At 42.9% G+C, this 12,645-nt stretch overlaps 1 protein-coding gene across 4 annotated transcripts in view; it reads left to right on the top strand.

The window, feature by feature from the left end:
* LOC126237234 (Ig-like and fibronectin type-III domain-containing protein 1) overlaps positions 1 to 12,645 on the top strand; it is a 1,152,289-nt gene that overhangs the window by 1,116,516 nt on the left and 23,128 nt on the right. For all 4 annotated transcript variants that reach the window (XM_049947130.1, XM_049947127.1, XM_049947128.1 and 1 more), the window contains one exon: positions 3,374 to 3,520. In XM_049947130.1, coding sequence (XP_049803087.1) covers positions 3,374 to 3,520 — 147 coding nt within the window. The remainder of the gene's footprint in view (positions 1 to 3,373; positions 3,521 to 12,645) is intronic.

Here is a 12,645-nt window from a genome sequence, read left to right as displayed (position 1 = left end):
TGATGTGAGGAGCAAAATCACGTTCATCATACTGTAAAACCTCAATTATTTGCTTCCACTAAGCTGTCTCACTTCCTACACACATATATATCCTGTTATATGTTATGAACAATTTGATAGACAAGGGAGCTTAGCTGGAATAGTTCATTAGCTTATGCTACAAATGTAATATTATGCTATCTCTGGATGTGTTAACATTAGTAGAAGATTGTGATGGTGGTGGTCTCTCTTGAATAACTCAAGCTTTATTATTGCTTAAATTTCCTTCATTTCAATTATAATCTGTGCTTTATCGCTGAGTGAGGAAACTATTTTATGTATTGAATGTCAGAATAACATTATACCATAAAATAACACTTCGTTCAAATATTCAAGTTCCTTCCTTTGGTTGCACTTGCAGTCGTTACCCATAATTTTTATATCAGCTCTCAGAAATGTCCCTAAGTAGCTGCTCTTTTAGACTGCATGAAAACCGAGCAATGCTTTGTACAGCTTCATGAGACACGTCCAAATATTTTGGCCCTGTTACTCTTTTATTAATAAGGCAGTTATAAGATTTATATTTAAATTCAAATATCTACTTTCTATATGTTTCAGTTCATTGACTCACCCTACTAATATCCATACACACAACTTCATATCACAATTCAGACTGCATGCACAACTCAGTATTGTTAAAAGCAGGCCGTGATATATTATTTAAAACTGGGAAGGACTTGCCCTGCTATGAGAATTTTTAACACCAACAGTGAAAAATGCCCTTTAATCAATCCCTAAAGAATTTACATTTATACAAAATCTTTTTACTATGCAGACTTCCAAAATCTGTTATGAGGCCATTACATTCTAATATTTTGAAAAGTGTAGTTGCTACTCACTTTGTAGCAGAGATGTTGAATTGCTGATAGGCACAACAATAAGACTGTCACAGAATGAGCTTTTGGCCAACAATGTCTTTGTTATGGGGAAAAGAACCACACACACACACACACACACACACACACACACACACACATTAACAATCTCTGGTACCTGAACCAATGTGTGAATTGTGTACGCATGTGTGTGTGTGTGTGTGTGTGTGTGTGTGTGTGTGTGTGTGTGTGTGTGTCTATTTTCAACAAAGGCCTTGTTGGCCGAAGCTCATTTTGTGACAGTCTTTTTGTTGCACCTATCTGTGACTCAGCAACTCTGCTATATGGTGAATAGCAACTTTCCTTTTCATAATATTCTGACATTACACCCTGGATTTTCCACTGTTTAAACTCTAACATTTGTTCTTCCTGTGGAGTGACTGTCCTTCTTTTTACTTAAAAATGTGTAACAGTAATGACTCCTCTTGTAATTGTTCTTGGGAGCTTTTGAACTGTCTTTGATATTTTTCTGCTACACTTTAAATATATTTTCATGAAGTAACTGTGATTTCTGTCTTACGTTAATATACTATGTAGCTGTAATGTCAGTGCTATAGATGTGTTTTATCACTATTAGTGTCTGTAGTGGTATACTGTCTCATGTTGATATTTGTGCCTGTTTTTGGAGCGTATTTCCCAGAACAAATACATGAAAGTAATGCTAGGACTGTCCTCTTGAAATTGTTACACACTTCTTCATTCTCATAACTACACTCCTGGAAATGGAAAAAAGAACACATTGACACCGGTGTGTCAGACCCACCATACTTGCTCCGGACACTGCGAGAGGGCTGTACAAGCAATGATCACACGCACGGCACAGCGGACACACCAGGAACCGCGGTGTTGGCCGTCGAATGGCGCTAGCTGCGCAGCATTTGTGCACCGCCGCCGTCAGTGTCAGCCAGTTTGCCGTGGCATACGGAGCTCCATCGCAGTCTTTAACACTGGTAGCATGCCGCGACAGCGTGGACGTGAAACGTATGTGCAGTTGACGGACTTTGAGCGAGGGCGTATAGTGGGCATGCGGGAGGCCGGGTGGACGTACCGCCGAATTGCTCAACACGTGGGGCATGAGGTCTCCACAGTACATCGATGTTGTCGCCAGTGGTCGGCGGAAGGTGCACGTGCCCGTCGACCTGGGACCGGACCGCAGCGACGCACGGATGCACGCCAAGACCGTAGGATCCTACGCAGTGCTGTAGGGGACCGCATCGCCACTTCCCAGCAAATTAGGGACACTGTTGCTCCTGGGGTATCGGCGAGGACCATTCGCAACCGTCTCCATGAAGCTGGGCTACGGTCCCGCACACCGTTAGGCCGTCTTCCGCTCACGCCCCAACATCGTGCAGCCCGCCTCCAGTGGTGTCGCGACAGGCGTGAATGGAGGGACGAATGGAGACGTGTCGTCTTCAGCGATGAGAGTCGCTTCTGCCTTGGTGCCAATGATGGTCGTATGCGTGTTTGGCACCGTGCAGGTGAGCGCCACAATCAGGACTGCATACGACCGAGGCACACAGGGCCAACACCCGGCATCATGCTGTGGGGAGCGATCTCCTACACTGGCCGTACACCACTGGTGATCGTCGAGGGGACACTGAATAGTGCACGGTACATCCAAACTGTCATCGAACCCATCGTTCTACCATTCCTAGACCGGCAAGGGAACTTGCTGTTCCAACAGGACAATGCACGTCCGCATGTATCCCGTGCCACCCAACGTGCTCTAGAAGGTGTAAGTCAACTACCCTGGCCAGCAAGATCTCCGGATCTGTCCCCCATTGAGCATGTTTGGGACTGGATGAAGCGTCGTCTCAAGTGGTCTGCACGTCCAGCACGAACGCTGGTCCAACTGAGGCGCCAGGTGGAAATGGCATGGCAAGCCGTTCCACAGGACTACATCCAGAATCTCTACGATCGTCTCCATGGGAGAATAGCAGCCTGCATTGCTGCGAAAGGTGGATATACACTGTACTAGTGCCGACATTGTGCATGCTCTGTTGCCTGTGTCTATGTGCCTGTGGTTCTGTCAGTGTGATCATGTGATGTATCTGACCCCAGGAATGTGTCAATAAAGTTTCCCCTTCCTGGGACAATGAATTCACGGTGTTCTTATTTCAATTTCCAGGAGTGTAGATCTGGTGATGATCATATTTAAGTAATACAGTTATTATCACTGTTGCCCTAGAAAACCCACAGAATAAGTAAAATTATATCCACAAAATTCCATCCTGCTGAACAATGAATTATCTGCTGTGAAACAGTTTTGATTCATCTATACTTAATATTATTATTACACAAATATAAAAGCTTGCTAGTCACTGAAATTTAATTAGTTTCAAAGTAGACTCACCGATTCCAGAAATAAGAGGTAAATACTTTCTGTTCATCATGTTTAAATATCTTTTAAAACATGTCCACTCTATTTTGTCACTAATGTTCATTTGGTCTTACTTCAGATGGTTCTGATCACAGAAGTTGCTGTGCACAGTGGGGAGTGCCGAGGCGATGCCTCGATTGGTGTCGAGGGGAACCACTTTTCAACAACAAGTTTTGTGTCTTGTCTTATACAAAGCAAATTATGGCGTGTTTCCATGAGGACAGAGGTAAAAAGTGCCCCTCAGCAGAACATCACAATTATGTGAATTCTAATATTTTAATAAGTTTACTTTTTTATTGTGTATACATAAATCATAGGCCTCAGCAATCTTAACTGAATCTTTTTGGATTTAATGTCTTAGCAATATGCATGGCTCCATTACTGTTCCTCATACAAGGAGATCTAAAGTTGTGTACGCACTAGAGAGACAGGAATGGTTTATATGCACACTAATTTATAACAACACATGAAGAAAGGTTCAAATTAATATGTCAGTGTCCTTAGAGATACGAGTACTATTTAAATTGGGAGATTAGCAGAGGCATTGTTGAGGAACCTCCCAAGCATTCATCTCAATTGATTTAATAAGTTACAGAAACCTAAATAAACATATTAATTCAAATCCAGTATCTTAACAACTGTGATAACCTCCCTTGATTCAAATAAGCGCTCACATCATTGTACTAAACAGTGAAGAAATGCACTCCTACACTTTTCCACAATGTCTGAGGTCACTTTATGTTCGTCTTGTCACCTCTAGCATATGTGGTATATTAATAAAGATATAACCTTTACGACTAATTTGACTAATTCAGCATAAGTTTGTGAGCATCTGGACCATAGTCCTTATGAAATGATATTTATTGGAAAATTCTGCTGTATCATGGATCTTAAGTAGTAATCACAAGGATAAAATAACAATAGTTTGTATGTAATCAGATACTAGCAAACATCGCAGTGCTTCGCAATTGTTCAATATGTATGGAGTTTGTTTATTGTTATTGCCAATGAAACATTGTCTGGGAACTGAAGCCACTGAAAGTCGTGTCCCCCCCCCCCCTCTCTCTCTCTCTCTCTCTCTCTCTCTCTCTCTCTCTCTCTCTCTCACACACACACACACACACACACACACACACACACACATACGACCATTGTCTCAGGCCATTGGATTTTCCATTGTTCGATTTTATACTACTTAAAATTATTTTTGGCATTGAATCAGTTTTACTGTAATGTACCATTATTTAAAACTATGTAATAATATACAAAATAGCTTATGTCGTATATTAAACATCTGATGAATGAATGCTTAATAAAAATTAATAAATTAATTAAAATGTAGATGAAGGGGTAGTGCCTTGCTTATAAATAAATGATGTTTTTGTGCAAAGTAGGTCCATTCATAGCAATCATGTTACACTCAAAAATTTTATGACCATCTGAATACTGCTCATATAACACACATGAATTTTTGGATGACTAAATCCTTCTCTTCTCACTATTTCTGTAGCCACAAAGCTGGAATTATGTTTCACCAGTGAAGATAATCCAGTAAAGTTTAATGGTAGTCATCAAATTACTGTAACCATCCATCTCAGCTACAAAAATTGCTCTTCATGTGGTTCCTTAATTTTTTGTATTTTGGTAGTTTAACAATTATTTGTGTATGCTACTATATAAAGTCAAGCCTTAGCTTAATGTTGTTCCCAAAATCTTTAAAAGTTCTTGACCCATTTATTTCAAATTATTACACAATATGCTAATGAAATTCAGCAATATAAGGAAAGATAGATTGCTACTCACCATAAAAAGACACACTGAACTGCAGACAGGCACAACAAAAGACACTTACACATTAGCTTTCAGCAAAGCCTTCATCAGAAAAGGAAACACACACACACACACACACACACACACACACACACACACACACACACACAAAAGCAAGCACACCTCACACACACATGAGCATTATCTCTGGCAGCTCAGATCAGAATGCAACAATCACATAGAATGGAAGCAGCAATCCGGAGAGAGTGGGGAAGGGACAGCATGGGAGGTAGAAGGAAAGAGCACTGTCTGGCACTGTGCGCAGGGCTAGACTGTCAACAGACGGAGCACTGGAAGGCTGTAGAGCAGGAAGGAGGAGGGGGAATGGGGAGTGAAAAAGGACAAGAGGGGCATTGGCAGAGGGTGGCATACAGTGAGGGTGAGAGACGAGAAGAGGGAGGAGGTGAGAGACGAGAAGAGGAAGGAGGTGACAGGATGGACAGGGCGGAAACTATTCAGTGAAGAAGTGTGTGCATACGGTAGGTTACTGTTGGTTGAGGATGGGATAATTTTGGAAGTGGAGAATGTATTGTAAAGATAATACACATTTGCACAGTTCAGAAAAACTGGTGTTGGAGGGGAGGATCCAGATGCCCCGGGTAGTGAAGCAGCCATTGAAATTAAGCATGTTATGTTCTCTTGGCCACAGTTTGGCAGTGGCAGTTCATCCTGGTGGACAGCTGGCTGATAGTCATACCAATGTAAAAAGCTGTGCAATGTAGCACCAGAGCTGATATATCATAGCTGCTTTCACAGGTGGCCTGGCCTTTGATGGGGTAAAATAAGCCCGGACAAGAATGGAATGAGTGTTGGTTGGGTGGACTAGGCAGATCTTGCACATGGGTCTTCCATAGGGATATGATTCCAGTAGAAACAGATCGGGATTGGGAGTGGCTTAAGTATGAACTAGGGTGTTGTGGAGGTTGGATGGGTGATGGAACACCACTTTAGGAGTGGAAAGAACCTTGGGTAGGGTTCCCTCATTTCAGGGCCTGATGATAGATAATCAAAGGCCTGATGAAGGATATGGTGCAGTTGTTCCAGTCCGGGGAGGTACTTGGTGACAAAGGGGGCACTCTTTTGTAACTGGCTCTAGAGGGAAGAGGGAGGATTGTGGTGTGTGGGGGAATGGCATGAGAAACCTGTCTGCAGACTAGGTCTGTGAAGGCCTTGGTGAAGGCCTTGGTGAGACTTTCAGCATACTGGGGAAGGGAGGTTTTCCAGTGCAGATATGCTGTTCCCAGCTGACGAGGCTGTATGGGAGAGATTTTTTGGTGTGGAAGGGACGACAGCTGTCAAAATGCAGGTGTGGATTTAATGTGGACAGTGGTTTTGATGGAGCCATCACAGAGGAGGAGGTCAATGTTCAGGAAGGTGCAAACAGGGTTGAGAAGGACCAAGTGAAGCATATGGGAGAGTAGGTGTTGAGGCTGTGAGGGATGAGGAGAGGTTGTCTTGGTCCCGAGTGCAGATTATGAAGATATCATCAATAAACCTGAAGCAGACTAAGGGTTTGGCATTTTGGCAGTCTAGAAAAATCTCCTCTATGAGGCATAGGGTGGTGCCATGCAGTTGCCCACAGCTTTGCTGCAGATTTGTTTGTATACATTGTGTTAAAAGAAAAAGAGTTGTGATTTACGACAAAGTTAGTAAGGTGCATGAAGAATAAGCTAGTGAGTCTGGAGTCTGAAGGATGTTAGGGAAGGTAGTGTTCAATAGAGGCAGGATCATGGGCAAGAGGGATGTTAGTATACAGGCAAGCGGGATCAACACCGATGATTAGGGATCTGGGAGGTAAATGGGTGGGGATGATGTAGAGTGTGTGAAGGAAATGGTTGGTATCTTTGACATGGCAGGCTAGATTATGGGCAGTTAAGTGACGGTGTTGGTCAATGAGGACCAAAATTCTTTCAATGGGTCACAGTAACCAGCTAGAATGGTGCATCCAGAATTGTTGGGTTTTTGGGGGCATTGTATCTACAATGACTCCCTTGCCAGTATGCTGAGAGTCTCACCAGGGCCTTCACAGACAGGCACTATCCCGCAGATGTATTCTGCAGACAGATCTCCCATGCCATTTTCCCCTCACAGTCTCATACCACCCACACAAACAGCAGGATTGCCACAGGGAGCAGCTCCCTAGAAAACACATGTCAGAGCTCATTGTTTCCACTGTGTGCAGATTGAAATGGTAGATTTGAAAGTGATCTGCTCTACAAACTTACTTTACATCTGAATGATACATTTCCAGACATAGGTTCTTCATCAAAACTATACTGATGGAAAAAACTGCAGCACCAAAAATAATTAATGTAGAATAATGAAATTTTGGGAACACATTTTTCTAGGTACCGTATTTAAGTGATTAAAACAGAAAAATCACAGGTTAATGTAAGTGCAAGATAAGCCATAGCAAATGTGAAATGCTGGTACATTAATAACCAGCGTAACTGCGAGAATGTGAATGCAAACATGAAAATATGCATGCACTGTGTTGTACAGGTGTGATGGAGTTCCATGACTGTAACACTTGGTCTGTCAATATAGGGACAGTTAATAGGTTTTGGATGACGCTGGAGTTGTTGTCCAATGATGTCCCACATGTGCCCAATTAGAGATAGATTTGATGACTGAGCAGACCAAGGCAACATGCTGCCACTCTGAGGACCATGTTGGGTTACAGCAGTGTCATGTGGGTGAGCATTATCCTGTTGGAAAACACTTCCAGGAACGCTGTTCATGAGCGGCAGTGCAGCAGGTTGAAGTACCAAACTGATGTACAAATTTGCAGTCATGGTGCTTGGGAGAGCCATGAGTGAGTGATATGAAATCGAATCTTAGACCATAGCTCCAGGTGCAGATCCAGTGTGTCTAGCAAACAGACAGGTTGGGTGTAAGCCCTCAACTGGCCTCCTACAACCCAACAAATGGCCATTGCTGGAACCGAGGCAGAACCAGCTTTCATCAACAAACACAACAGACCTCCACCGTGCCCTCCAATAAGCTCTCGCTTGACACCACTGAAGTCACAGATGGCAGTGGTCTGAGGTCAGTGTAGTGCACACTACAGAACATCTGGCTTGGAGCTGTCCTTGAAGTAACCAGTTGTAACAGTCTGTCGTGTGACTGTGGTGCCAGCTGCTGCTCAAATTGCTGCTGCAGATGCAGTATGTTGTGCCAGAGTCATGTGCCAAACACAACTGTCTTCCCTCTCGGTAGTGCCACGTCACGATCCAGAGCCTGGTCATCTTGCGATAACAGATTCTCATGACCGCATCTGCCAGCAATCATGTACAGTGGCTATATCCTGCCAAGTCTTTCTGCAATATTGCAGATGGACCATCTGTCTCCTTGCAGCCCTATTACATGACCTCTTTCAAACTTGGTGAGATGTTGATAATGGCGGCCTTGTCTTTTTGACTAACATCAACTCACCATATCCAGTACGAAAGGTAACTGACCGTTACAGCACGTATTAAAAGCAAACCTGATATGCATCCTCATAGTGGCACTGCTAACACCACTCTTGTGAATGGCATGAAATTTGAGTAGACACCATCTTTCAGACATGGCAACATGCCTACCAACTCTTGCTTATGTCACACAACTCCTCCTTAGTGTTGCAATTTTTTTCTGGCAGTTTATATCCACTATATCCTGTCTACAACCCATAGAAACCTGTAATAGAAATTGTGAAACATTCTGTAGAATTATGTAACTCATAGTTGAGCTTTTACTTACTTCTATCTTCTCCTGAATTACTGTAAATGTGTAAACTCCAAATCACAGCCCACAGCCTTCAAAACTTAGACATGGTCCATTATATTACTGAATAATGAGATATCAGTTCTTAGAACTACAAAGGCTCTGAGCACTATGGCACTTAACATCTGAGGTCATCACTCCCCTAGAAATTAGAACAACTTAAACCTAACTAACCTAAGGACATCACACACATCCATGCCCGAGGAAGGATTCGAACCTGCGACCGTAGCAGTCTCGCGGTTCTGGACTGAAGCACCTAGTACCACACGGCCACCGCGGCCAGCCTTAGAACTACAGAAATCTATTAATAGATGGTGGATAAACATACACTCCGTGACATAGAGATCTGCAGGAAAAAATGCACTATCTCTCTTAAAACAAACAATACCTGACATAAAAATTTCAAAATTTTGCAGTCCATTTTTTCACTCACAAAAAAGACCATTACTCATGGTAGCACATACCTACATGTCTCAGTGGGTAAAATAACACAGAAACTGGGCAGTAGATACCTGGAACTATGTGGTGTGGTCCAACAAGTCACTAATTTGTCTCTTATCAAATTATGCAAGGCAGAAAGTGCAATGACTGCTCATGAGGCATTAACCTGCAGTGTGTTGAGGGTGCAGTTCAGTTCAAAGGTGGTTCTGCCATGTTTCAGGAGTGTTTTTCATACCACACCTTGGGCACACTCATTCAGGTTACTGTGGACATGAACAAAAACATTTATTTAAACATTTTAGGAGACAATTGTTGCCCTTCCTCCTACATCTTCATGAGGAGTATGCTGTGGAGACACACATCTTCAAAGATGACAATAGCTGGGTTCACAAGGCAGCACACATATCTTTCCGGTCTGAAGAACACACAGGCTCCCAATGAATCCTGACTAGCCCAAAAAACTACATGATCTTCATCACACAGAACATCTACATCTATACATCTACATTTATACTCCGCAAGCCACCCAATGGTGTATGGCGGAGGGCACATTACGTGCCACTGTCATTACCTCCCTTTCCTGTTCCAGTCGCGTATGGTTCGCGGGAAGAACGACTGTCTGAAAGCCTCCGTGCTCGCTCTAATCTCTCTAATTTTACATTCGTGATCTCCTTGGGAGGTATAAGTAGGGGGAAGCAATATATTCGATACCTCATCCAGAAACGCACCCTCTCGAAACCTGGCGAGCAAGCTACACCGCGATGCAGAGCGCCTCTCTTGCAGAGTCTGCCACTTGAGTTTATTAAACATCTCCGTAACGCTATCACGGTTACCAAATAACCCTGTGACGAAACGCGCCGCTCTTCTTTGGATCTTCTCTACCTCCTCCATCAACCCAATCTGGTACGGATCCCACACTGATGAGCAATACTCAAGTATAGGTCGAACGAGTGTTTTGTAAGCCACCTCCTTTGTTGATGGACTACATTTTCTAAGCACTCTCCCAATGAATCTCAACCTGGTACCCAACTTACCAACAATTAATTTTATATGATCATTCCACTTCAAATCGTTCCGCACGCATACTCCCAGATATTTTACAGAAGTAACTGCTACCAGTGTTTGTTCCGCTATCATATAATCATACAATAAAGGATCCTTCTTTCTATGTATTCGCAATACATTACATTTGTCTATGTTAAGGGACAGTTGCCACTCCCTGCACCAAGTGCCTATCTGCTGCAGATCTTCCTGCATTTCGCTACAATTTTCTAATGCTGCAACTTCTCTGTATACTACAGCATCATCCGCGAAAAGCTGCGTGGAACTTCCGACACTATCTACTAGGTCATTTATATATATTGTGAAAAGCAATGGTCCCATAACACTCCCCTGTGGCATGCCAGAGGTTACTTTAACGTCTGTAGACGTCTCTCCATTGATAACAACACGCTGTGTTCTGTTTGCTAAAAACTCTTCAATCCAGCCACACAGCTGGTCTGATATTCCGTAGGCTCTTACTTTGTTTATCAGGCGACAGTGCGGAACTGTATCGAACGCCTTCCGAAAGTCAAGAAAAATAGCATCTACCTGGGAGCCTGTATCTAATATTTTCTGGGTCTCATGAACAAATAAAGCAAGTTGGGTCTCACACGATCGCTGTTTCTGGAATCCATGTTGATTTCTACATAGTAGATTCTGGGTTTCCAAAAACGACATGATACTCGAGCAAAAAAACATGTTCTAAAATTCTACAACAGATCGACGTCAGAGATATAGGTCTATAGTTTTGCGCATCTGCTCGACGACCCTTCTTGAAGACTGGGACTACCTGTGCTCTTTTCCAATCATTTGGAACTCTCCGTTCCTCTAGAGACTTGCGGTACACGGCTGTTAGAAGGGGGACAAGTTCTTTCGCGTACTCTGTGTAGAATCGAATTGGTATCCCGTCAGGTCCAGTGGACTTTCCTCTGTTGAGTGATTCCAGTTGCTTTTCTATTCCTTGGACACTTATTTCGATGTCAGCCATTTTTTTGTTTGTGCGAGGATTTAGAGAAGGAACTGCAGTGCGGTCTTCCTCTGTGAAACAGCTTTGGAAAAAGGTGTTTAGTATTTCAGCTTTACGCGTGTCATCCTCTGTTTCAATGCCATCATCATCCCGGAGTGTCTGGATATGCTGTTTCGAGCCACTTACTGATTTAACGTAAGACCAGAACTTCCTAGGATTTTCTGTCAAGTCGGTACATAGAATTTTACTTTCAAATTCACTGAACGCTTCACGCATAGCCCTCCTTACGCTAACTTTGACATCGTTTAGCTTCTGTTTGTCTGAGAGGTTTTGGCTGCGTTTAAACTTGGAGTGAAGCTCTCTTTGCTTTCACAGTAGTTTCCTAACTTTGTTGTTGTACCACGGTGGGTTTTTCCCGTCCCTCACAGTTTTACTCGGCACGTACCTGTCTAAAACGCATTTTACGATTGCCTTGAACTTTTTCCATAAACACTCAACATTGTCAGTGTCGGAACAGAAATTTTCGTTTTGATCTGTTAGGTAGTCTGAAATCTGCCTTCTATTACTCTTGCTAACCAGATAAACCTTCCTTCCTTTTTTTATATTCCTATTAACTTCCATATTCAGGGATGCTGCAGCGGCCTTGTGATCACTGATTCCCTGTTCTGCACATACAGAGTCGAAAAGTTTGGGTCTGTTTGTTATCAGTAGGTCCAAGATGTTATCTCCACGAGTCAGTTCTCTGTTTAATTGCTCGAGGTAATTTTCGGATAGTGCACTCAGTATAATGTCACTCGATGCTCTGTCCCTACCACCCGTCCTAAACATCTGAGTGTCCCAGTCTATATCTGGTAAATTGAAATCTCCACCTAAGACTATAACATGCTGAGAAAATTTATGTGAAATGTATTCCAAATTTTCTCTCAGTTGTTCTGCCACTAATGCTGCTGAGTCGGGAGGTCGGTAAAAGGAGCCAATTATTAACCTAGCTCGGTTGTTGAGTGTAACCTCCACCCATAATAATTCACAGGAACTATCCACTTCTACTTCACTACAGGATAAACTACTACTAACAGCGACAAACACTCCACCACCGGTTGCATGCAATCTATCCTTTCTAAACTCCGTCTGTACCTTTGTAAAAATTTCGGCAGAATTTATTTCTGGCTTCAGCCAGCTTTCTGTACCTATAACAATTTCAGCTTCGGTGCTTTCTATCTGCGCTTGAAGTACCGGTACTTTACCAACGCAGCTTCGACAGTTGACAATTACAATACCGATTGCTGCTTGGTCCCCGCATGTCCTGA

The sequence above is a fragment of the Schistocerca nitens genome, chromosome 2 (genome assembly GCF_023898315.1).
Source record: "Schistocerca nitens isolate TAMUIC-IGC-003100 chromosome 2, iqSchNite1.1, whole genome shotgun sequence".
Taxonomy (NCBI): domain Eukaryota; kingdom Metazoa; phylum Arthropoda; class Insecta; order Orthoptera; family Acrididae; genus Schistocerca; species Schistocerca nitens.
This window is presented reverse-complemented; position numbering and strand designations above follow the sequence as displayed.